Source organism: Pleurodeles waltl, chromosome 9, assembly GCF_031143425.1.
Source record: "Pleurodeles waltl isolate 20211129_DDA chromosome 9, aPleWal1.hap1.20221129, whole genome shotgun sequence".
In the NCBI taxonomy this organism is placed as follows: domain Eukaryota; kingdom Metazoa; phylum Chordata; class Amphibia; order Caudata; family Salamandridae; genus Pleurodeles; species Pleurodeles waltl.
In genome coordinates, this window is record NC_090448.1 from 871,885,879 (window position 1) to 871,913,438 (window position 27,560).

Genomic DNA, 27,560 nt, shown 5'->3' on the forward strand with positions numbered 1-27,560 from the left:
TATGGAAATGGGCGATATATCACCAGAGTCACATAGTGGCACAATGTCTCCCAGGGACAGATAACCAGTTTTCAGACCTGCTCAACAGGATGCAGCAAAAAGGCTGTAAAAGGGAACTCCACCCGCAAGTTTTTCAGCAGTTCTTCCTCAAGTGGGGAACACCTCCAAATAGACCTATTCGCCACACCTCAAAACACAAAATGCCAAAACTTTACATCCAGGTACCGTCACCCTCAGTCCAAAGGCAATGCTTTATGGATGAGTTGGTAAGGTATATTGGTTTACGCTATTCCCTCCTCTTCCACTAATTCCTTTTCTAGTTCGGAAACTCAGACCATCTTCCCTCACCATGATCCTGGTAGCTCCTACATCGGCATTTCAACCATGGTTCCCAACACTGTTTGATCTCTAGAAGTTCCACACCAGATGCTCCGTAACAGGCTGGATCTCACTCAGAATCAAAGGCAAATAAAACACCCAGACCTCCAAGTCGCTCAACCTAGCGGTGTGACTCATGAGGTAATAGAATTTGGGTATTTACATCTACCAGAAGAATCTATGAATATTCTTAAAGAAGTGTGTAAACCGACAACTAGACAGTGTTACATGGCAAAGTGGAAACAATTTGTTTGTTATTGCCAACCAAAAAACATTGATCCTCTTAAGCCAACCATTCAAGAGATTGTATGTTGTTAACTGCATTTACAAAAAGCTTATCTTGCTTACACATCAGTTTGTCTTCATTTAGCAGCCATAGCTGCATATCTTCAAAACAGACAGCATACTTCTTTGTTTAGAGTTCCAGTTATTAAAGCAATTTTGGAAGGATTTAAGAGTCATTCCACCAAGGGTCCCTTCAGCGCCATCCTGGAATCTTAACATTGTTCTCGCGAGGCTTCTGGGGTCCCCCTTTTAAACCACTACCTGCTTGTGCTCTTTACAAATCCGGTCATTGAAGGTAGCTTTGTTTAGTGGCTATCACTTCCCTTAGACGTATGAGTGTGCTCAAGGCTTTAAACTCACCGGGATAAAGTAGTACTACAACAAATCCAAAATTCCTTCCTAAGGTAGTTTCACAATTTCATATTAGTAGTTAATAGAAACCTGATTCTGTGGCTGAAACGGCTCTACACACTCTTGATGTTAAGAGCTCGAATGTCCTATATAGACAGAACCAAAGAGTTTAGAAAAACAAAACAACCTTTTGTGGCCTTTTCCATGCCCCACAAAGGAGAACCTGAATCGGAAGCAAGTATAGCTAGATGGGTAGCCAAATGTATTCAAGCATGCTGTGCTAGAGCCAAACATTTACTTGTGACACCTAGAGCGCACTCCACTAGAACAAAAGGTGCATCAGTGGCATTTATATGTAACATACCTATAGCAGACATTTGTAAAACTGTTACCTGGTCTTCACCACGTACATTTACAAAACATTATTGTATAGTTGTACTTGCACGTCAACAAGCAAATGTTGGGCAAGCAGTGCTGCGAACACTCTTTCAAACAATTGCAACTCCCACACGCTAGCCACCGCTTTATGGAAGGACTGCTTTACAGTAATAGTTACAGCAGGGAGTTATGCAAGATTGTGATGGCATTGTTTTTATTTCTCCTATATATTACTAGCCTTAATAAACATTTAATATCTCGCAGAGATAGGCCAACCCTTAAAACCTACCCATAGCTGCATTATTCTATGGAGATAATGCTGTCCTCCTGTCTTGAACCCCTCTGGTCTGAAGGGGCTGATCAAGAAGTTTGTCGCCTCTATGGATAACTAGGAACTGGAGACAAATCGTGTCATAACCCTCTACTATACAGTGTGGGCTTAGCTGTCTAAACAAAGGCAAGGGTGTACAGTTTCTTACCTTGTTTACCTTTGACTTCTTAAGCAACTGGTCAGGGTGTCTCTTGATTAGGTCTAGCAAGTTTTACCAAGCAATTGGGTCTCTTTAATTTGGGCAAGCTGGTCAAATCACATTTCCACTGTTAAGGAAATTTATAGAAAAAAGTGTATCCAGATTCTTATTTATGGGGTGGCTGTCTGGTGGGGTATAGAGCAAATATGCCCCTTCAAGTGGGATAAAATAGATTTTGTAGATGCCTATTAGGCTTACCTCCTAGCAACTCCCATTATTTTGTCCATGGGGAGCTTGGTTTAAAATGTTTGACCAAATTTAACTAGCCACCCCTACTATTGTGGCTGTCTGTATGGGCTAACAGACATGGTACCTTAAACAGGGATGTAACTGAGGATTACTTGGCACACACCAAGAGCATAAAATCATGTGGCTAAGCATATGAAGCAATTATGTTAATAGAGCGACATGATTTGTACTGCATACCCACAATAATAACCCAAATTGGGGTCAAGCATGCTTTTTTGGGTGAGGGTGGAGGGTGGAGGTAGCTAGGGAAATGGTAGAAATGGATAAATTTACTAAGGAGGAGTTCATAATCATTCAGGACTCCCCTGGTTTAGCACCCTTTCTTTCTGTGGTTAAAAAATGAGTGGTAATCACCGTTATTGACGAGATTTCGGATAGGTAGTATAAGGTGTTACCTGTCTTTCCTTTTAGGCCAATTGACACAGCTCTAATCTGTCCATCTCTGTGTGATGAAACCTCACCTCAGTCATTATTTTGCCCTATTTTTTGTTGTAAATTTCATAGGCACTTTACTCATCCATATTTAATTCCTATTCTTAAATCATATGATTCTTTTAAATGTAAGCCTGGACTTTATTTTCTACAGTTCCTCTTAAATCATTTTCTTTGCTGCTAAGTAGGTGTTAATTTAAAAATCTGCTGTGCGATTACAGAATTTAATGCTTTTTAGGTTCAGTGCATAAGCACTTTGACTTGTTTTAATCTGCCTGGGCTTTTAAGGACTCTTACCGCATGCCCATATTGAAGGGCCTGCCTTTCAAAAATCCTTTATCATTGGTAAATGCTTTACGTTTGTCCCTCCTTAGGGCGGTTTTGTTACCGCCTTGGAGACTGACCTTGTTACATGGATAATTGCACATTTGCCAATACTTTTGACTGCAAGCAAACTTATTTTCTGTTGTGTCTCCTTTGCGCTCATGCTCATGGCAGCCGTGGCGCTTTGAATCGGCTCGCTTACTTCAACCGTTTTACTTTTTATTTTCAATTTATGTGGTAAGTAAAGTCAGTTAGGAATTTACAGCGTTAATAGCTGTAACTCGAGCAAACATGAAACCCATTGCATTGCAAATGCTTGTTTAAAGGTGGGGTGGAGGCATAAGGTATGAAATAGAATTTCTTATTGTTTTAACTTGCCATCTTTTAATTGTTCAGGGTGGTTGTATTTTGAAATGGATATTGATGGATGATTCTTGTATGTACTTTTGTGGCTTAACATATCTGCCGAATAAAGATAGAGAGAACATGACTTGCCATCAGTGCCAGACCTTGACTACCTTTATAATGCCAGTTGGAGCATTTAAGTTTTTGAGACTACCTTTTGGCTGTGCATCAACAATGGAAGAATTTGCTTTTGAAAGTACTAAAAGGGGTAGAACCCTTTCACGATCACATTGTGGTATTTGCAGAAATACTGAAACAGCAGGACTCAATTTTAAGTAGGGTTCTTTTAATTTTAAATGACCGTTGACTGATTAAGAAAACATAAGTTTACGTTTAGCAAAACCAGCAGGGACTATTTGAGACATTGTGTACCAAAAGAAAGGCATCAAATCAAAATTTGTTAAAGGTTGTAGTTGATGCTCTCAGGCCAGTTTTCAAGACTCCTTCTATTCCTTTAATAGGGTAAGCAAGTATTATGCTAGTTTTGTTTGTTGTCATCAGTGAACCACTAAAGAAAATGTTAAAGAATGAAATCTTTGTGTGAAAGAATTAGGAGGAAAATATCTGAGGTTAAAGGGTTTATTTTGAGAGCTTTTTAACGCCTTATGTGGCAAGTGAACTTTGCTGTGTAATGGTGGATGCTAGTGCAGACAGCCTGGGAGTGATGCTTTGCCGGAAAGTGGAGGTTAAGAGGAAATGTAACTTTCATATCATGCACCTTGAAAACTGCAAAACTACTCTATAGCATAACAGAAAAGGAGGCCTTGGCTTGTGTATGGGCAGTCCACAAAATTAAAGCATATCCATTGCCAAGTGAATAAGCAATTAGTTTATTTGTGTGAAAAGGGAATAGGAAAGGCTTTACCAAGATTGTTTAGGTTAATTTCTAAACTACAAGAGTACAATTTTGAGATCACATACATGTCTTATGGTTCAAACGTGAAAGCATGCTGCTTGCTCCTGCATGCCTCTTTGAGAAGAAACGTATGGATGTGATTAATTGGCTGAATGTGTGGTTGCTTAATTGGATATGCAGCAGTGAAACAGAATTGTGCCATTATGCTAGATGAATTTGAAAGAGATTGTGTGTAAGAACAGTCCTGTGTATCAGTGTTGTTCGGAGTGTTCGATATTGGTGGCCCCCAGCATAAAATTGTTGCCCAGACAGATACACGCATTTCAGAAAATCAGTTTCTAAATTGTCTGAAACAGCTGTAATTGTAGTGAGTGACCTGAATATGCTGAATCAAATCAGAATCGCGTAGGATGTGTCTTGTTCTGTGTGCATAGACTACCTTGTGGTTTCCGCAACTAAAAAAAAAAAAGAAAAAGTAAGTTCACATAGTTGGTAGCAAGGGAGGAATAGCAAAGTGTTTTGCTTTGGAAGAAGCATTATTCAGTTACTAAGACACCTTTTAAAAAGTGCTGTTACTAAGCAAACCATGGAAGAAGATAGCAATTGATTTCTCAGGACAGTTTGGCTGTTTACTTTGACACATGAGTTATCCTGTTTTCATAATTGATTACTTTTAGCGGTTTCACTACTCGTTTGAAAGAGTAATAATAGTGTTCATATTATTTTTTAAAGATTTTTTTGCATGAATCTTTTCTGAACTCTCATGCTGTGCATTATTTCACCATGTAGTGGTTGGTTCGGAATACTCTTATTAGTTCTTTTTCTATCTTTTTTTTATTTTTATTGGGCATTATCTGTGCTCATCTGGGGCTATGTCTATCCCTCTGTGATGTCAGACGTGTGCCCTGGAGTCTCCTATATCTGGTCTGCAAGCACAAGCTGAAACTAGGCAGATGCTGGAAAAAAGAGCAATGGAATATCCACCACGAAAGATACTACTAGAGGGAGAAGACAAATACCTAAAAAACACAGATCACCAAAAAGTGGGTGGACCATGTGGGCAGCCAACCACATGTATGGAGAATGTAGGCGGCGCCAACTGTCGAGAGAAATGGAAAACACTCCTGTTATGTCCTGTTCCAAGTGTCACAATAACTTAGCCCAGAAATACAACCATCAAGTGTGCAGCCTGTCTCCAAAGAGACCTCAGTGTTAAAGCCTGGGAAGCGTGCCCCGTTCCTCCCTAAGACACTAAGGAGTAGGACTCAAAAGAAGGGGAGCTTACCACTGAGCGAATGTGGACTCGAGAGTGAAAAACATAGGCACGGAGGTGTTGTAGGCTGAGAGATCAGACACTAAGGGAGAAGGTATCAAGCTGAAGCAAGATGTTTGACCAAAGAAACACAAGGAGGAAGAACTCTGAAAACATGCTCAGGTGACATCCAAAGGACTAGTGGGAGCTGAATAAAAGTTGTTGCAACCCAAATACCACAAAACTGCCTGGCACCAAAAGGATCATCGACTAAAGGAAAGCAAAAACAAAAGAAGCCTCACTTTTCCTGACATCAGAGAGAGAACAGGACAATGGAATCAACAGACCAAAGTGCTGGCTCAGAAGAAGACGCTGAAGAGAAAATGCTTGAAATACAGCAGAAGAAAAGACATCTTGAAGCAGACATTTCTACAGAAAAAGGACTTTGACACATACCTTTTGAGAATTTAGGATCCCATTGAAGTGTTCAGGGCAGCCCAGCTGAAAGGATTCAGAGCTGGTGAGACTGGAAATGGCCACCACGCCTTTTGTATAAGAAAAAGAGCAAGAGATGTTCAAGGAACAAGACCTGGAGGATTAGGAAATATTTCAGGATGCTGACAGTATCGACAATGACCAATGGCAGGACCTTTATGCAAATTTGCCAAGGAGGGAGTAGTCTAAATCTCTTTGAGGCCATCCCCACAGGATGACACTGCACCGTATGATTCAGTGGCGGACAGGTATGGGGTCCAGCTGGAAGAAGAGAAGGCAGAGACTTGCCTTCTTCTTGAAACCCTTGCAAAGCAAGAGCCAGTACCTCCTAAAGCTTACAAGAATTTTAGATCGGGGAAGGGAGGCATACAGGGAACCAGCATAATGCAAGACTGGATCCCCAAGGGTATAGAAGTACACCCAGGGAAGTGCAATGGTAGATTCCATCATCATGACCTTAACAAAAAAGATGACCAATGTCCCTAGTTTTACCTGGCCACTGCCAAGAGAAAGAGCAATACAGTGGAAATGGTGGGGTGAAAAATGAAGAGGTGCAGCAACACAGTGAAGGATTGCTATTTTTAATGCTTTCCTGCATTTGTACACCCACCAACATTGGGAAAAGTCAGATAAATGAAGCAACTTAGAGAGCAGTTTCAGTTATGGGCAGCGGTGCTTGTCGCAGAGGGGAAGGCCATTGCCAATACATGCCTGAATTCTGCACTCAAAGCTACTGAGAGCCAGCAGGGCTGATGGTCACAGGTACAACCCTGAAGATACTTTTTTTCCGAGAAAAGCATCCAGACAGGCATGGAACCTTTCAAAGACTGGGGTCCATGATAAACTTTTAAATCATCAACGCAGCCCGGAGAAAGAAAGAAAATCCTACTACGGACAAGAATCCACACAGTGGAGGAGAGAGCATTCCCCACCCTCAGTAGGATTAAAGCAAGCACAAAGCAGGCTAACGCTACCACAAGAGTCAGTCTCTGACAGTGAGGACTGGCAAAATTATAGGTATGATGGTCTTGTGCATCTGCTTTCACCCCCCCTCCTCACACTTAGCGGTCACTGGCAGCAGGGATTTAGGGACTATATAGACAAGGTACAAAAAGAGATCACTACCAGCACACAACCTACTCTCTCTATGCAGTGAGGCAAGGTCCCCCTCCCCCCCAGAAATCAGCAGCCTAAGTCTGTCTGTCTGGGTCCTAAAGACAGTTTGAGCACCTGGACACCCCCAGAGCAGTCGAAGGACATCCTAAAGGAAGCTCAAAGGCCCAGTACAAAAAAAAAATGCTATATAGCAAAATGGAGGAGGTGCGTCCTGTGGTGCAGAGAAAAGGAACTGTTCCACAACAGGACACAAGATAGTACATTGGTCAGATACTTGGCATACCTCCTAGATAAGTTAACATATGATTCACTAAAGGTATACTTGACAGCAATAGTGGCCTACACAAAAGGATTATAGGGAGAAGCTTATTCACTACACAAGTTATTCAAATGTTACTAGGAAGAGAAAAAAGTGTTGTCCACCCAGATTGGCAACAACCTATGTGAAATTTGTACTTGGCACCAACAGAGCTAGTGAAGGAGCCGATTCAGTCCCTCCAAAAGAAAGGTTCCTAACTTTAAAGACCACTTTCCTAATTGCTGTCACGTGGCTGCACAGGTTGAGAGAGCTGCAAGTGCTAAACACTCAGACTTAACTGCAAATATCCAAGGACCGGGTAGTCATGTGGATCATTCATGCTTCCTTCGAAAGGTAATATCACAGTTCCACATGAATAGAACAATTCAGCTCCCGTTCTTCCACCCTCAACCAAAAATACAAGCTGAAAAGTTCCTACATATGCTAGATGTGCATAAGGGTAGTAATGTACCACCTAGGAAGGACAAGGGAAGTTGGCTCTTTAAATCATTAGCAAAGTCAAACAAAATCTTACCAGTGACTTAGGTGCCATGGCAAGGTGGATAGTTCAAACAATCCTATAGTGTTACCAAAATTCAGACTTGCTCTTAGAGGCAAGATCCAGTGCGCGTTCGAGTAAAAAGACCCACACTGGCCTTCCTAACAAACTTTCGATTGTGGCCACAGAGCCATTCAGTCACACCTTCACAAAACTGTTTGGACATCTGAGTGGACGTGTGTCAGAGTACTGAAACATCACGAGTGACCAAGGATATGGTTAAAAACTTGAGGCACAGCATGTGCATCTAGAAAAGATTCTAGATGCAAAACGAAATAGTTACTTACCAGTAGGAGTAGTTTTGCAGCTTGAACAGTTTTTAGGGTTAACATGCAACCCACCTGTTCCCCCAAAGAAATGGGCTGCAACACAGCTAAGAAGATACTATAATACTTCTCAAGTATAGCAGGAAGCCAAGTTGCCAAGGGGTAAAAAGAATCTGAAGACCAGGCACAGGGGCTTCTGGTGCGCACATCTTAGAGGGATTAACATAGCAGCAAATAGCCACAGATGGTGATTAAAAAGGGGGAAAAAGAGGACTTAAGAAGAGAAATCCGGATCCACCCACTAGGTGGCGGAATAATGTACATCATGTGAGTCAAAAATATTCTTCGTTACCAAACCTACTACTACTGGTAAGTAACCATTTCATTTTTGGATCAGAGGGTTTGCAGAAGGTAAATGTCAGATAATGGAAAAACATTTATTTCTGAAACATTGAGGAATTTCCTGAACACTGTCTTGATCATATTAATGTGCTTAATTCTCCACAATCGTAACTGGTTGGTGTCAAGGGCGAGCATATTTATAAAGTATCCTATACAAATAGCTGTCTACTGGCATGGATATGGATTAGTACTTTGTGAGACAAAATTGAGTTTTCTTATTGCTCTGCATGCTACTACTGGTGTAGATCGTTTGTTATTCAGATGCAGTGTAGCTGTCACTAACGTTTTTCTGGGGTAGCATCTGGTCATGAGTGGGGTGTCAGATTGTAGTCATACTGTCATCAAGAGGGTTCAGAGCATGGTGCGTAAAGGTTGGGTTTTGTTACAGCAGAACATTTGAAGTTAAAATATAGTGTTGAGGGAGGCGATTGGGTTACTGAAAAGAGAAACGTCGCTGTAAGCACAGGTGAAACAAGGGTTACTTGTCAAGTTTCTGTGGCCAACGCAGGAAGGAATGCTGCTGTAGTCAATGAAAGTGGGAGGTGGAAAGTAATCATTGTTAAGTTTGAAGATGCTCAAGTTAAGTTCATTGGAAACTAAGGATGACAACTTGATAGTCATTTACTGTTGAATTGTGATGACCAGTGTTTGATGAAGGGGGTGTTGTTGATATGCAGGGTTCTGACAGCGATGTAGATAGAGATAATCAGTAGTGAGGCTAATGCAGTAGACTAGAGTAATGTTGGTGTTGAGACTACTGAAGAGGTAGGAGTTGGTGTTTGTTTTGTAAGTCCATAGTTTGGGTTGTGAGCTGACAGAGGGGTGCCATCAATAAAGTTACCTCAGAGCTTCTAGGATTTATGTATTTAGCACTATTTGCTAATATGTATTTGGTAAGGAAGAGGTGTTATACCTGGAGTTGTTTCATGCTGTGTTGTGGTTTCCATTATGTTGTCTCATGGTGGATGCATGCCTGGCTACATTGTAGAATAGTATCTAGATGACAGAAGAGTATGTCAGTTATATGGGCAGTTTGAGATTGGTGGTGGTGTGTGTGGATTTTTTGCTTCCAGCACCAAACAATGAAATAGACAGGGCCATATCAATATCTATTTACTTTCCTTAGGTGAGAGCTTTGAAAGTTTAAACCTATTTAAATTTGCAGCAGACCCATTTCAGCAAGCTGTACTGTTCATTCCAAACCTTTACTCCTCGAGGAAGCACTGTCGTGCATACTTCACAGTAAGAGCCTGTGCTATTGTGATCTATCCATAGTGCTGTAAAACCATATTTCACCTAAGACTCTGGATGTATGAGATTTTAACTAGGTGTCAACATTACCTAATAACTTATTATGCTTGAATTACATTTGAGTGCGAGGGTCTGCTTGCGCTCTATAAACGTGTTCTCATGATAAGATATTTCCCCAAAAAATTATTCTTCATTAAACGAGCAGGAGAAATCTCATAAATATCAGTAATTCTGTGACCGAGTAACGCGGCATTACCAAAAATACTCTGATTAGTCGGAGTAATCGAAAATCTGCGCAGGCCGAACTTTAATTGGCAAATCTGAAAATGTAAACAAACAATGACAGGCATGTAGTTCAGAATGTGTTGAAGCGTATCAGTCATAGCTATGCAACAGCTTTACCTGTATGGGTAGAGCAGATTGCAGTTTCATTTTAGAGTAATGTGTGAATGTAATGTAGTAAATTTACGGACTCCTTCTGGAGAGTTCAGTTTGTTTGTTGAGTTCCAAACTCTGGTTCCTGCTGGGTCTTGTAAGTAATTCTAATGAGTTTCAGTTGCCACTTAAGTGCTCCTGCACCTGTTGGCCAAACAATTGGGTGTCTTAATTCCTGTTCTAGAATTCTAGCTGCTAAAGAGTATTTGGCTATAAATCCTTACTTTTAGAACTTATGTAGGAACTCAGATTTTTTTATTTGTTTGCTATGTTGACACTGAGCACTTAAATTTATTTGCCTGAAGCTGTATTTATGAAACATTCACATGTTGTGATAAAAATGACACATCGATTTGTAAGTGGCATGAGCAAAAGAGATGTATATTTAAAGAAATATGCACATGTGGCTGTGTCATCTTTGTGAATGAAAGAAATGTACTGACATGAGACAATCATGACCAGAAAAAATAAAGAATCAGGTGATTGTATTGTGGAGACCAGAATTACACCTACATTCAAACCAATAAAAGTACAGCAATTGTTATCGCCCTTTAAATTGATGAAGAAATGAAAGAAAAGAAAGCAACTTAATTGGCCTCATTAAATTTAGGTTTGAAAAAAATTGGCAAAGTTTCTAAGTTATTTGCAGTATAAAAGGATATTCATAAGGAATAGCAAGGCCTGTTTCAGTTAAAAAAAAAAAACAAAGGAATGATTAATGCATGAAAAAATGTAAAATCCCAAGTGAGACTAGGTGCTTCATTGCTGGGATAAAAGTGTGCAACCCAAATTTCTGTTTTTTTTTCTACAGTTCTCGATTAGATTGGTATTGTCTCCGATTATACGATCTTAATAAAACTTTTTTTTTTTTAAACAGGTCCAAGGAAAGGATCCGTCCGTGGATATTACGCAGGATCTCGTGGATGAGTCTGAAGAGGAACGCTTCGATGATATGTCATCACCTGGTCTAGAGCTGCCATCTTGCGAATTGAGTCGATTAGAAGAAATTACAGAAGTGGTGGCATCTTCATTGCCTTCCCCTTTGCGGCGAGAAAAACTTGCATCCGCCCTGGAGAACGAGGGCTATATAAAAAAGCTCTTGGAACTTTTTCATGTGTGCGAGGACTTAGAGAACACTGAAGGCTTGCACCATTTGTATGAAATTGTCAAGGGAATCTTCCTCTTAAATCGAACTGCACTTTTTGAAGTTATGTTTTCGGAAGACTGTATAATGGACATAATTGGATGCCTAGAGTACGACCCAACTTCCTCCCAGCCACGAAAACACAGAGAGTTTCTGACTAAAACAGCTAAGTTTAAAGAGGTGATTACTATATCGGACCCTGAACTAAAGCAAAAAATACACCAGACATACCGAGTCCAATATATTCAAGACATGGTCCTACCCACACCCTCAGTGTTTGAAGAAAATATGCTATCAACACTTCACTCCTTCATCTTTTTTAATAAAGTAGAAATAGTGGGAATGTTGCAGGTAAGCCTAAATTCCTATTGCGCAGTCTAAATTGAAATGTTTATGTACGGGCTGTGATTAATTTTGTCTTGAAGACCAGTTTTATTTAAAAAAAACAAAGTGACCTTTGTTTTTTCTTAAGTGCACAGAATGCCTTCCGTTTTTTTGGAAACCTCATTTGCTGTGTCCCATGATGTTGCCTACACCTAATTCTTCAAATCGATTCTCTGCTAACTTCATTCTCCACCACTTTTATCTTTTAGGTTTGTTGTGCTGCTGGATGTTTGCACAGTACTTTGCTGGTCTGAATCTATGGTAGCAAGGCGATCTTGTATGAGAATGCAGTGCAATGAATCAGCTTCCCCCTATATATATTAAGCCTTGTAAAAGGTGTAGGACAGTGGTTTTTAACCGTGTTCCGTGACGCCTGGTAATGGGGTCCGTGAGCGTTAATACAATTAAATAAAAAATAGCCAGTTAATAAAGTATATATACATAAAGCAAATCTGAAAAGTAAAATGTTTGAAATATTCTGTATAGGTGTGTAGGAATTTGAAATTGGAGTATAAAGGGGGGGCGTGGCCTTCAGCCAAACATGGGTCCACTCTAAGTGATCTAACACCCGACGAGCCTTACCCTGCCATCCGACCATAGTTGGTGAGGCCCCCTTGCCCAGAACCGAGGGAAAAGTAAGGACATAAGTGACACCCCATTTTCCAGCGTGTCCCACGCAATCAAACTCCCCTCACATTGTCTGTGCCCCTCGGACTCGTGGGGCCACACACCACCAGACTACCTGAGCCACACACCACGACACCGGGCGTCTGGGGATCTGCGGACGCTTGCAGCAACTGCGTGCCATCACATCCAACATTTAGGGGACAGGACCAAAAGATCCCCTTCAGTGCCCCACAAAGACCTACTAGCCGCACGGACGACGCAAACTCACCAGCTCGGGCGCCAGACTGCTTGAACACTGGTGAGTGCGGCTGTGAGACGGAGGCAAAACTCGTGCAACCTGAAAGGCTCAGACCCTCCTCCATAGCTACAGAGCGTGAGTTTGGGGGGGGGGGGGGGGGTGATACCCTCAGTAGACGCACAGCAACGTCAGTCCAAGAGGGATGGTGCACAGGGCAGTGATCCAACAGGGTCTGGGGGACTGCTGAGAGGCAAATAATGGAGAACTGAGCAAACGCACCTCGTGGAGGGGAGGAGTGAGGTAAGTCTCTACCAGCACAGTCCTGCCCTGGATGAACCCACAAAAATGCTGCTTAGCGGTCAAGAGCTCCCAGGCGTCATCATTGAGACAGCTGGAGCTGTATGATCCCACAGGGCTTGAGATGAGCTGGGAAACTTGGAAGCGGTAGGCTCAGGCCCCGCTGGGGAAAAGTAAGTTCTACATCTGCCAACACCCCTGACTGCGTAGGAAAAAAAGACATTGAGGTTGCTGTGGTGGACCTAACCAGCTCCTCTGCTTCCCTCCAACAAGTGGATTAGCTCCAAGAAGATAACCAGTTGATGCGAGCATGACAAAGACCTGGAGGAGTGCTCCTAGAGAAATAATCTGCGTCTGGTCGGCGTCCCCAAAAAAGCAAAGGGACCTAGCGCAGACCTCTTCATGAAACACTTAATTCTCAACGTACTGAAACTAAAGGGCCTTTAAAAATTCTCCTCTGGCGAGCGAGCTCACAAGACACCGGGAACACCCCCGTGCCCGCCTGAGGACAATTATTGCCCACATTTTCATTTATAAGGACCGCAAAGTTATCCTCCAAGCAGACAAATGTGCACTTGACCTGAAATAATAAAATTCTATCGTCCACCTCTATCCGGACTTCACTTTTCAAGTACAACAGCGACACAGCTTTGTGGAAGTCAAGAGGGAACTCTGTTCCAGGGACTTAAAAATATATAATGCTATGCTCAGCTAAACTGAGTTGTTGCAGAGGGTAAGACTTGGCACTTCACCTGGCGAAGCAGGGGACTGGCTGGAGGTATGGCGCTGTTAGGCAAAAAGCGAGGATACCCACAACAGGGAGATTCTGGCCTATGAGGGGACGCTGAACCCAACATCACTAACGGAATGCTACCGGGAACAACTGAGGATAGGACAGTCCGGTTGGCTGATCAGAGGCGACACATTTGGGGACGTAAGAACTTATTGCATATTTTTCTTAATATGTGACACACTCCAGAGACTAGGTTGGGCTATTACTGACCTCATTGGCTCCAATAAAAGTTAATTGACATGAAGAATGGTCCGGGGGCCCTGTACCAATCAGTATCCCTACGGGTGTGAGAGGGCAGTAGCGGGGAATTGATGGGACTGCGCCAACCTCACCCAAGTTAATAGGAGTTAATGTATTGGATTTATGGGGGTGACAGGTGCTCTGCTATTTGGGGAAAGTTTGGCAGTTCAAAGCCTACCATGCAGGGTGGCAGGTGGCAAGGGCAGAAATGTTTGGGTTAGTTATGTTAACACAACACTGAAATATGCCGCCACATCAACACCAGATCACCTTCCCTTCATTCAGTGACCTCCTACTACAGCTTGAAATTGGGGGATGGGGGGAAGACTTTATTGCCATCATGTCAGAAGCAAAAGACTGATTTACAAACACCCCGCGTCCTCACTGACTACTTTTGGTGGCCATGGGCCTGGTAGATACATGATGACTTCAACATGCGGGGCAGAGACTCTACACATTCCTGTCCGGGGGTAAATCACAGTGCCTCACCACTAGACCATATCTTTATGCACTGCACACACATCTCCAAGTTGGTGCTGACTAAACATCCGGTACAGGGCATATCGGACCATTTACCACTCTGGTTGGAGCTTGGGGGAATCCAGGACTGCTCCGAGCCTGAAAGTAATAGGTCTGTGGCAATTAAGGGATGGCAAAATCATGAAGCCGTGGCGACAGGCAACGCACAACTATTTCACAGATATTATAGGTTTGGTGGCCTCACCTACTACTGTCTGGGTAGCATGCAAAACTGTATTTAGGAGGGTAGGCCTATTCAATAGAAGTAAAGAAGGTGGTGAGGGCCAAGATGGATAGCCTAGAAGAGGAAGTTGCAGTTTTGGAAAGACACCTGCTAAAGGAGGGAACACAGATGCTGGCACACACCCTTAAATTTAAAGAAAGAGTTCAGAAATCTGGTGGCAGATTAAGCATACATAATCCATGTCCTGACACAGAGCAGCTGTATGATGTTGGGATTAAGGCCTGCAAGGTCCTAGCATGGCTAGAAAAAAACGCGACACTGGGTCCCCAGACTAGTGACGAATGTTGGGGAGGTCAGGACTAAAGCAAAAAACCTAGCGGAAGAATTTGCATGCTATTGCTCTGAACTCTATGGCAATAGGGGTACCTTACAGGCTCATCAAATCCTCAAATTCCCTGGAGACATAGCTGTCCCCTGACTCTTGGCTGAGCACAGACAGATTCCAGACAGTGACTTATTGGCTAGCAAGATTAAGCCATCAGCTCTGTTAATTCGGGATAGGTGATGTGGACAAACGGTAGATCCTTTGAACCCTGCAAGGGACTAGTGAACAAAGTAGTGTGCCACCTCCTAACTATGTGGAATGAAGCCCTGGCCATGGGACAGATACCTCAGTACCAGCGACAGACCACAATCGTGGTGATCCACAAAGGAAACAAACCCCCAGACTGCTGCTGGCCGTAAAGACCCATATCTCTCTAAAACATAGAGGCCAAAGCACTGTCAGAAATACTGCCAAACAGGCTTAGACAGATCCTAACCACCTTGATACACCCAGGCCAATTGGGCTTCATGGCCCAGCAGATGCAGCAGACTCAATCTTTGACTATTCAGGCTGATGGCCTGCTCTCTGGTTGACTTTATTTCCATGATGCTTTTGAGACCCTTGACTGGAAATATATGCACACAGTCTTGGAGTGCCTTGGGTTTGGCTCCCATGTTCCTGGGCTGAGTCCGTCTTTTACACTGTTGCCCAGAGGCACAGGTGAGGGTGAACTTCATAGGGACACACATCAGGGCTGCATGCTCTCCCTATTGTATGTGCCCTAGCCTTGGCACCTCTGGCGGTTTGCATCAGAAGGGACCCTCTGATACAGGGAATAACCTGGGGAGAGACATGGGAAGAAGGCATCTCCTTCTATGTGGATGACATTGTGTTCTATGTCACAGAACCCACATTTACCATCTCAGAATCATGCAGATACTCTGCATTTTTGGCATCTTCTCTGGGTACAAGATTAACTGGCAGACATAACTCATGCACATGATCAGGGGGCCTCCCCCAGAGCTACAAGGCGATATCCTTATGCCCATGGTAGATGAGGGCTTCAAATATCTAGGCATGTACTTCATGCAAGACCCGCAGATCTTCTATAAACACAACCTTAAACCCACCCTGGAATGTTTTGAGATGGATGTGCAACACTGGGAGATCTTGCTGCACTCCCTGGTATGAAAGGTGGTGATGTTCAAAATGATGACCCTCCTGCGCATGATTTATGCATTGCAAAACACTGCAAACTTGGTGCCCAAAGTCATTTTTCGTATGACATAAGCAGCTCTCTGGCTCGTACTTTCGAGAAATAGCCCTCCGAGAACGCCCTCCAGAAATTCACAGGAAAGTTGACTGCCGGAATATCCGTAAATACTGTTGGGCGACACAACTGACAGTAGTTAATGATTGGGTCTTCTTGCCCTGGGATGACCCGGCAACACGTCTATACAGACTAGCATGGGGTAAAGAGGGCTATGAGGGGGCGCTTTACAGGATTAAATTGGCTCGTAACTGTCTGGTGCACTCTAAGTCAGTCTCCTAAATATGGATAGAAGCTACCAAGTATCTGGGCTGGAGGGTCCACCTGACAGAAATGACCCCTCTGTTCCAGCGATATCCTGTCTGAGATAGGAAATCTACAGGGTTTAGACCAAGGAAAATTGATAGGGATCACCAAATTAGGTGATGTTTTGCAAGGAAAGGCACCATTAACCCTGGCCGATAAATACCAGCTCAAGCCCTTGCAAAGCTATAAATATATCCAACTCAAGCATGCTCTGCCAAGCACATTCCAGCCGACATGCCCATTGAGGAATCAACCCCCCTTGAGGATCAAGTTCTTTTGAAAAGATTGTTTAAGAAAGCTATTTCTGTGATATACAGAAAGAAACTAAATAACGCTCTCAACACCATGCTGACCCTTAGAGCAAAATGGGAAACGGGCAGGACAATTCGAGGGGGGGGGGCTCCCGGGGAGATCCAAATCAGGCTTCAGACTGGGCTAGCTACATATTTTGTACAGCTCATGTTAGTCCCAAACCACGCTACACACCATAGGTAGATGATCCTCAACGGCGGCCTGCTGGCGGGCAGTGAGCAAAAATAAACCTTTCTATGCATTTGGGACTGCCCACTCATAAAACTCGACTGGTCCTCCATCAGAGCCACGATGCACACAATATTTCAGATGGGGGACACAATTAAATGCTGTGTACTTAATATTTGGGAAAAGTTGTGGTCCTCCCCTTGGTGAGGACAGAGGGTGGGTGGGAGGGAGGGATCAGGACAAGGACACTTCTGGTATTGTGTAAAATGAAGACTTGGAGGGATTCATTTTGGTTTGTGATATTCTCATACTTGCACCACACTTGCCACACATTTGAAATTCATATATACTAAATCAGGATATAAGGCTGTGATGCATTACTGCTTGTATGAAAATTCATAAAGAGCTCTCAAAAAAAAGGAAAAAAAAGAAAGAAAAAAAATTGGTATATAAAAATTAGGTTTTGTCGGTCTTTATTTGTAGGAGCAGTGCAAATACAGCAAACAAAATCTAGTATAGATTGATGGCCTCAATTGAGCCAGCACTTCTATGCCTAGACAAAGAGCATGCGTCAGGAGGGAAAAAGGCAATGTGCTATAGTCTTGCCTATTGCTTTGTCTTTTAGAAATAATACTAGGAGTTCAAAACCTCGAACTTTCCCGTAAAACTTCAATTTCTGAAAATGTTTGTGAATTAAGTAAAATATTCTGTAATTTGTGTACTTGTTTGTATAATTGTGTGTATTTTTATTTAATGCTTTGGGGTTCATATCACAACTACTGCTTAGACTGCATATGCTGCTTCTAGTAATGATTCGTTAGGGGTCCACAGAAGTCAAAAGTTTAAGGATTGCAGTTATAGAATTCAGTTTTTAGTGAAACATTTGGAATTGAGCTGCCCACTCTAGTTCTCCATCTTCCAGTAAAAAACACAATTATTTATGCTACGCCAGAAAATACATTGCTTATTATCATGCAGCGGTGAGCTTCCATTGGTTACAAGAATGTTTTGTCCCTGGATGCAGTTGCTGTATTGCTGCAACCAATTACTGCCATGGGTGGTAAAACAGTCAGCTTTGTTCCCGTGTTGAGAATGAGTTAATTACTACTAGGGTTTTAGGGACCTGTTGAGGATGGATTTAGATGTTGGTGACGGATTTTCGGGCAAAAAAGTGTGGTGGCTGTATATTATCTGCCATATTAGAAGCTTTTCTACAGTCTTTAGTCACTATAGAGGTGGATGCCTTTCTGCAGAAGTAGCGGACTCTGATTAGTCTAACTGCTTACATTGGAAAAGCTCCAGTTGAAATTCCCACCATGCTGTTTAGAGCGTGAATTTTAGCCTCAAACTGGCACTGATAATATAGACCTGAAGTTACCCTTTCAGATATGCTTGGTGCATGGCAGTTATCTGTAAGTTAAAGTCACATGTTTTATCAGGCGTATGTCACATCTTCCCCAGGGCTCTTCCACCGTTTTATATCATAAAGGCACTTCCCCTAGCAGGCCCGGTGCGAGACAGAGAACATGCTGGTGGGACATGTGCTATTTATAGGACTAAAAATGTTTACCACCCTTCTCTAAGTTAGGCAATCATCCCTCTAAATTCGGTCTTGTAAATGTCACCCTCACCAAAATTAGGCCATTGTGTTTTGTAAATGTGGAAGACTGTGCAGCCATTTCAGTGAGTTCTGTGCACCCCTTTAGTTAAGAGCCTCGATTTTCGAAAATGGGACTTTCCAGTCAAATATTTTCTTCTGGCAAACACCTTAGATGCAACTGTTCTTTCCTCTGTTGCCCAAGTATCTTAATGATCAAGAAGACTGCAGTATCCAAAACAGAGCTATATCGTATCGCATGACTTTGGCTCTTGGGCTCTTCCATGCATGTCACTGAAAGAAAAAAAAAAAAGCTTGCACCGTTTCTGAGACGGTGGCAAAAAACATGTTTAATAGTACTTCGTGAAGGCGTCCTGTGTTTTAATGCTTGAGCAGCTTATTCCACAATCACGTGAGGCTGTGTTCCTCCTCATTGCCCGTAATAGGATGACTAAAAAAACATTTATTTTCAGTTGAATGGATGTTTTTCGTTTGCTCACTCACATGAATAAATCGGTAATCAGTTTCTTTCAGGTCACAGTAACTCATATATTCTCACTGACAACACTGTGATTCAGAATCATTACCAATCAAAAAGGTCAGAAAACATCACACCGTCACAGTATATAGGACTGAATAAATTAACATTATGGGGACTGTAAAACCAACTTAATAGAAAGGTTTCGCTGTTAGGATCCTTTGACTTTATCTAGAGGTGTATTCAGATAAGTATTCAATCATCTTTTAATGCTTAGGTTTCCCAGATGATACTCTTGTACAGGTTTGCTTTTGACTGTGATCTTTGCATTAAAATACCCTAATGAACCGTTTTCCAGCATAGGTGGGTTTTATCAAAATGTGATGTGGATCCCGGAAGCTTTTACTGTTTGTGAATTGTAAATCTTTTTATTGCCATGATAGGATATAGGATTATTTCATTTGTAGCCAAACCACTTTGACACTTCATTTTTTTCCTCGTCTTCCTTGCTAAAGTAAGATTTGTATTGTTAATTGTTATATTGGATTTTACACTTCTCTTTAAATAGATATTGATATTTAAATTGTTGATATCCCCATCCCTAAGACTACTAGCACAGTGTTACTACCAGTAGAAATTCCTTTCACTGGTTTTTATTAAAGGAATTCAAGATAAAGTTTGCATCTTTATCGAAGGACAACACGTTCTACCTACCCAATTGTAGGTACCAGAGTAGGATAACATTGTCCAGTCAATGTAGAATTTAATTGCTTCATTTTGCAGTAACGGAGAATAACAATTTAATCATCTTAAAATTGGCTTCCTAGTTTTGAGTGGAATTGAAATAAGCCGGACCAGTATCTGACAGATGACCGCTTTTGTAAGAAAGTATTTCAGTATGTGAAATGATCCGAAATCTGTTGTTTACCTATGTGTTATAGTCCACAGAAAAGCCCTTTTGGCATCTACTCACAATCTTATTTAGCATTATGTCCCTGTGTGATAGGTAGGTTGTGCGCGACTTCTTTGAGTTAATCAACTTCGAATAAATCTAGTATCCTAGCTTTCTTTTGGCTCAGCACCCACATAATCAGTCAAGCATGTGTGCTATAACATATGCTTGACAATGAGACCCAGCGTCTGGCTTGAAGCTAAAGTCAAGTTAGGACTTCCAAAAGCGTACCCCTTTACTGACACCAGACTCTGTGTGTTGCCTTAGACATATACCGTGAGTAGTGGAGGCTTTGTACCATTTTTGAATAAATAGTTGTTGGAGTAATCATCACCCTGTTCCCCTAAAGTTCTTCTCGAATGTCGTGCCCCAGACCATGTGCTGACATCCCTGTATGTATGTCGAGTGTGTGTTGTGTGTACATTGCCTGCTATCAGGACTTCCATGTTTGTGAGTACCTTTATACTGTGATTAGTGCGATCCTTTTTGGATTGCCCCAGTTTTTGACATTGCATAAGATGGAGGCGTTGATAGGACCTTCCCAAGACAATTGAAGTTCATTGTCTACATTCCTGAGGTGATGGGGAGGGATGTTTCTGTCTTTTATTGAGTGGCCCATCCAGGAATCCTGATGACAGCCAGTTGCAGGGCTTCGTGCTTACTGTATGTTATGGGTCCTTGCTGCCTGCTCCGAGAGCCCATCACCTCATGCAAAGAATTGGCTGAACTGCAAAAAGAATATTGGTTTAAGTAAAGGAGCATCTCTATCTGGTTCTTGAACTGTAGACAATGAATCCATATCATACCCTGTCCGCAAACCACAAACGTGGAACCCAAACCTTCTCACTTGATTCCAATTCCAGACTGCTTCATTAACCAATAATTGGAGTACTCCGAATGGTACTAGAACTACAGTGATCCATGGTTGATATCGCTAATAGCCTGTCTCCCAAACACACGAAGACTTTCCAGAAATCCTCACATCTTCATGGATGAGCTGTGGCTCTGAGATCAGGGAGCCTGTCCGCGTGTTCCAATGAGGTCCAACCTCTAAGCTGGGAGAGAAGTGACCCAGAAGACAGTTTGCCATGGAAGTGTGCCTGGAGCTGACCTACATGAACCCAATTGACCTCCAACCAAGAAACCAAGTTTGAAAGGAGAATCAACTAGATTTTCTGTCCCAGCAACTGCCCAGCGCTACAGACCAGAGGGAAAGAATTACCCACCAAGAAGACGGGAACAGGTGTCCAATGTGCTATCAAGCTGCTTTCCTCTTCAGCAGACAACAATGAGAGGAGGAAAGAGCTGCCTAGATGAGCTGTGGTGTCCAGGACTGATTGCTTCTTGCAGATAACGGGTGCACCACTGCACTTTGTAATTCTAGGTCCATCCCAGAGTCCTGTAAAAACGCTTTAGACAAGACTTTGAATTGACTAAACAGACTTTTGTAAAATAACTGCAACCCAGATATAAGAACTGTCTTGTCGAGGAGTACGGAATTACTTTAAAGGTCACAGATTACAAGAAAGCTGCTCCACTGATGTGCTTTAGTCTAAAAGTTTGTTTATCTTTCTAGTCATTGCTGTAGACGCATGCTTCTACCTTTTGTACCACATTACATTTTGGTGTATATAAAGTATTTCTCTTTTCTTTAAAGAAAAACAATGGGCTGGTCATTCACATATTGAGCCTGTTTGGTTGCATGAGCTCTGAGACTACTCTTAACCTACCCCCCTGAGACGCCTTAGACTGCTCATCCTTGCTACCCTGATAGTCAAATGTAATGGAGGTGAACTTCTCCATGTCGTCAGAGCAGCAGTAGAATAGACACCTGGAAGTAAGAGGTAAATCACCCCCGCCACATGGCTAAGGTCGAGTAAGGTCCGCTACGCAGGTGCCCCATCCCCCTCCTCCATGCAGGTTCTGACCCAGCCCAGTAGATCTCCATCAGAACAAAACCGTTCATGAAAGCAGTGACAGTCATTCCCTTCCCGTGGATAAGACTCTCAGAAAATCATGAACAAGTTTGTAGACTGGTGTAATACATGTGCATGTTACAACTTGATAAGTTTTATACTTGCTTTACCATCCTAAATCTCACTTCTAAGCCTGTCTAAGCCAGTCACTCTGCCTAGAATAGTTTTCGTTGAGGGCCTGTGGGTCTCTTCTGAGAACCAATCCAAATAACCTTCTCTCTAATATATAAATAATACTAATAATAATTAAAAATTGTTCTGGTGGACACAATCCACATGGTGTTTAGAATATTGGTTAGCCTGTGTAAAGTCAAGGGTTGCAGCTGAAAGTCCTGCACCTCACTAATGCATCAGGTTAAAATGATGAATATAAGAAATGCAGTATGTAGTGTAAATAGTGCCAGTGCATATAAATTAAGTTTCATAGAATGTGGTGAGAGACTGCTGCTCCAGATTACCCCTTTGTATGAGTGCTAGGCATTCACACACGTTTTAAACGAAGGATACATTGATAAGCTATTCTCTATATTTGAAAGTAGCACATTGAAGCATCAGTTTTGTTAAAACAACTCAGTGTACAGTGACACAGACCTTGGCAAAATAGAAACTGGTGATTGAGTGCTACATGTTGTTGAACAACTACATCTTTACAAGCAAAACATTGGATAAAGTTAAAAGGTATACATAGGGAATGAGATGTTGTAGAGAATAACTAACTACAAGAAAGAGAGCCATACAGGTAATGCTTGGATTGGTGTGAGGGTGCACCATTAAAGGGGTTAAATGAACATCCCTGTTACGACCACACTATGACCACACTTGTATGGCTTCTAGTCTAGTTGAGTATAAATAGATGAAATTTCATTATTGCAAACTAATCCAATGAGAATGGTTTTAAGAATAGACAATAGAGGGTAGTGACTGACCCAGGCAGGTGTAGACTATAATCTTGTGTAGGTCTTTACCAATATAGACAAGAAAGACCAGATTAGGAGTTCACGTTTACTAAAAATGTCATTTCTCTAACTGCCAAACCTTCTCTGAATATTTTTCACTGCTGTACCTTTACCGAGCACTGATTTGTGCATTACGAAAGCCAAGCTAACATTTATGAAAGCATTGCACACCGTAAAAATTATGTATAGTTTTCACCATATCTTTCAGCTCATGTCTATTTTTAGTATATGTAGGAAGTTGGCTCTGTATGCACTATTTCAAAGTAAGGAATAGTATGCACAGAGTCCAAGGGTTCCCCTTAGAGGTCAGATAGTGGCAAAAAGAGATAATACTAATGCTCTATTTTTGGTAGTGTGGTCGAGCAGTAGGCTTATCAAAGGAGTAGTGTTAAGCATTTGTTGTACATACACACAGGCAATAAATGAGGAACACACACTCAGAGACAATTCCAGGCCAATAGGTTTTGTTATAGAAAAATATATTTTCTTAGTTTATTTTAAGAACCACAGGTTCAAATTCTACATGTAATATCTCATTTGAAAGGTATTGCAGGTAAGTACTTTAGGAACTTTGAATAATCACAGTAGCATATATACTTTTTACATAAAACACAATAAGCTGTTTTAAAAGTGGACACTTAGTGCAATTTTCACAGTTCCTGGGGGAGGTAAAGTATTGTTAGTTCTTGCAGGTAAGTAAACCACCTACGGGGTTAAGATTGGGGTCCAAGGTAGCCCATTGTTGGGGGTTCAGAGCAACCCCAAAGTCACCACACCAGCAGCTCAGGGCCGGTCAGGTGCAGAGTTCAAAGTGGTGCCCAAAACGCATAGGCTTCAATGGAGAAGGGGGTGCCCCGGTTCCAGTCTGCCAGCAGGTAAGTACCCGTGTCTTCGGAGGGCAGACCAGGGGGGGACACAAGTCCACACAGAAAGTACACCCTCAGCAGCGCGGGGGCGGCCGGGTGCAGTGTGCAAACAAGCGTCAGGTTCTCAATAGAATTCAAGGGGAGACCAAGGGGTCTCTTCAGCGGTGCAGGCAGGCAAGGGGGGGGGGCTCCTCGGGGTAGCCACCACCTGGGCAAGGGAGAGGGCCTCCTGGGGGTCACTCCTGCACTGAAGTTCCGATCCTTCAGGTGCTGGGGGCTGCGGGTGCAGGGTCTTTTCCAGCCGTCGGGATTTAGTCGCGGTCAGGGGGAGCCTGGGGATTCCCTCTGCAGGCGTCGCTGTGGGGGCTCAGAGGGGACAACTTTGGTTACTCAGTCTCGGAGTCGCCGGAGGGTCCTCCCTGTAGCGTTGTTTCTCCACCAGTCGAGTCGGGGTCGCCGGGTGCAGTGTTGCAAGTCTCACGCTTCTTGCGGGGATTGCAGGGGTCTTTAAATCTGCTCCTCTGAAACAAAGTTGCAGTCTTTTTGGAGCAGGGCCGCTGTCCTCTGGAGTTTCTTGTTCCTCTTGAAGCAGGGCAGTCCTCTGAGGATTCGGAGGTCGCTGGTCCTGGAGAAAGCGTAGCTGGAGCAGGTTTCTTTAGAAGGCAGGAGACAGGCCGGTAGGACTGGGGCCAAAGCAGTTAGTGTCTTCTTTCTTCTTCTGCATGGGTTTTCAGTTCAGCAGTCTTCTTCTTCGGTAAGTTGCAGGAATCTAAATTCTTAGGTTCAGGGAAGCCCTTAAATACTAAATTTAAGGGCGTGTTTAGGTCTGGGGGGTTAGTAGCCAACGGCTACTAACCCTGAGGGTGGGTACACCCTCTTTGTGCCTCCTCCCAAGGGGAGGGGGTCACATTCCTATCCCTATTGGGGGAATCCTCCATCTGCAAGATGGAGGATTGCTAAAAGTTAGTCACTTCAGCTCAGGACACCTTAGGGGCTGTCCTGACTGGCCAGTGACTCCTCCTTGTTATTCTCATTATCTCCTCCAGCCTTGCCGCCAAAAGTGGGGCCGTGGCCGGAGGGGGCGGGCAACTCCACTAGCTGGAGTGCCCTGCGGTGCTGGAACAAAGGGAGTAAGCCTTTCAGGCTCACCGCCAGGTGTTACAGCTCCTGCCTGGGGGAGGTGATAGCATCTCCACCCAGTGCAGGCTTTGTTATAGGCCACAGAGTGACAAAGGCACTCTCCCCATGTGGCCAGCAACATGTCTCGAGTGTGGCAGGCTGCTAGAACCAGTCAGCCTACACGGGTAGTTGGATTAGGTTTCAGGGGTCACCTCTAAGGTGCCCTCTGGGGTGTATTTCACAATAAAATGTACACTGGCATCAGTGTGCATTTATTGTGCTGAGAAGTTTGATACCAAACTTCCCAGTTTTCAGTGTAGCCATTATGGTGCTGTGGAGTCCGTGTTTGACCGACTCCCAGACCATATACTCTTATGGCTACCCTGCACTTACAATGTCTAAGGTTTGGCTTAGACACTGTAGGGGCACAGTGCTCATGCACTGGTGCCCTCACCTATGGTATAGTGCACCCTGCCTTAGGGCTGTAAGGCCTACTAGAGGGGTGTCTTACCTATACTGCATAGGCAGTGTGAGGTTGGCATGGCACCCTGAGGGGAGTGCCATGTCGACTTACTCGTTTTGTTCTCACCAGCACACACAAGCTGGCAAGCAGTGTGTCTGTGCTGAGTGAGGGGTCCCCAGGGTGGCATAAGATATGCTGCAGCCCTTAGAGACCTTCCCTGGCATCAGGGCCCTTGGTACCAGGGGTACCAGTTACAAGGGACTTACCTGGATGCCAGGGTGTGCCAATTGTGGAATCAAAAGTACAGGTTAGGGAAAGAACACTGGTGCTGGGGCCTGGTTAGCAGGCCTCCGCACACTTTCAATTCAAAACATAGCATCAGCAAAGGCAAAATGTCAGGGGGTAACCATGCCAAGGAGGCATTTCCTTACAGCAAGGCTGTAATCAATATCAATATATTTATATTTTGCCGCCTCACATTCTTTCTCCTTCCTCTGTTTAGCAAAGCAAACAAAGTTAAAATCATAAAATGGTGCCATCTACTGGCACAAGCCAAATTCAAGCAGTCATCCCTCATCAAAGTAGCACCTATCCCTGGGTTTTTAATAGTACATTTTCATTGGTTTTTTTTTTTGGTCTGTACAGTTATAATAGAAAAACTATCAACACAATAAGAAAGAAATCAGTCCAGCCCACCACCTCTCTTGGCTGTGTTAACGCCTTAAGCTCACTTTACACAAGTGCATAAAATTATTCAAAACTTTAGCTGATTATCATTATGTAGGGTCTCATATCTACAGCACTTTTTTTTAAACAAAGCCTGTCTATATGTTTCTGAAGTGCGTTTGTAATCCACTGATTAAATTGAATGTGACGAATATCATACTATTGTGTTAATTTGTACAAAGGTTATTGTCTCTTGGTAGCACTGCAAAGTTATTAGTGCTAAGAAGCCTTTGCCCCAGCAAGGTGAGAGACCAAGTTGACGGAACAGATTCTTAAGTGAGACTCCACTGGTGGATTTTTGAAGGAGTTCTTTTAACACTGTTCTGCATGTCCTTGTCCCTTCTTTTAGGTGGGAGTTTGAAATGTGTTGTTGAGATTGTCTTGAGATGAAAGCTTCTTTTAAGTTATATTTTTCAAGGCTTTCTTGAAAACTGGCATACTTGGATGGTTCCTAAGTTCCAAAGCCCTCCTATATACCTTTTGGTTGAATCCCAACTGAGTATTCATGGAAATTCAGAGTTATACCACACTATAAATAGCCTATATTTGGACAATTCCTGTATCGCCCTGGATATTCCTATAATGCACATGCAAGAAAGAAAGAAAGGATTGTTTACCCTACTACTCCCATTTTTTAAACCCTGAATGTGGTAGCATATTTAGGAAAGTTACTTAACTATTCCATTATGAAAATCTCCTAACAGACAACATATTTACTGTGTCTAGAAACTGCATGGTAGTTTGAACTTGTACGGTGTGCTCATAGCCGTGTCATTCTGATGGTAGGACATTCTGTTAGCCAAGTCTTATCTTAAAATACGTTACCTTCAATATCTGGAAAAAAGCCTTAGCTACTTATTGCTAGGCAGAGCGCTGTTAAAGAAAGCAGGATATTAATTGTAGTAAGTTGTTGAGGAAGTACTTGATTTAATGCTGCTTTCAGTAATTGTGTGCTTTTATGTGGTGGCATAAACTAAGAGGGGTCTACTGATTTAATTGTTCTGCCATGTATGAGTGATGAATACAAGTGTGCAGATTTTATGGCTATTTGTTTAAAGCCACTGACACCATGCCGTTGATTCACAAATTTGTTTGAGAATATTAGTTTTACAGGAGTAATCCTCTTACATACTCTTCCAGTTTTTTGTTTTTTTTACACTTTGACACGAAACATCCACCTCTATAAAGAGGGACACAATACTTTCTGGTTTTGGTAGGGATATACAAGTATTCCCATTTTAGCTGTTTTGTGGCTAATTTACAAAGGCAGTTAAGAGTAGTACAGGAGAACTACTTATATACTCCAAAATGTTTCTAACCTTAAGCCTTCTAAGTGGCTGCTCCCTCCTTTGGTAGCT

The 27,560-nt window shown here is 42.7% G+C and overlaps 1 protein-coding gene across 2 annotated transcripts in view; it reads left to right on the plus strand.

Moving 5' to 3' along the window:
• PPP4R3A (protein phosphatase 4 regulatory subunit 3A) overlaps window positions 1-27,560 on the plus strand; it is a 266,563-nt gene that overhangs the window by 81,328 nt on the left and 157,675 nt on the right. For both annotated transcript variants that reach the window (XM_069208168.1, XM_069208169.1), the window contains exon 4: window positions 11,140-11,757. In XM_069208168.1, coding sequence (XP_069064269.1) covers window positions 11,140-11,757 — 618 coding nt within the window. The remainder of the gene's footprint in view (window positions 1-11,139; window positions 11,758-27,560) is intronic.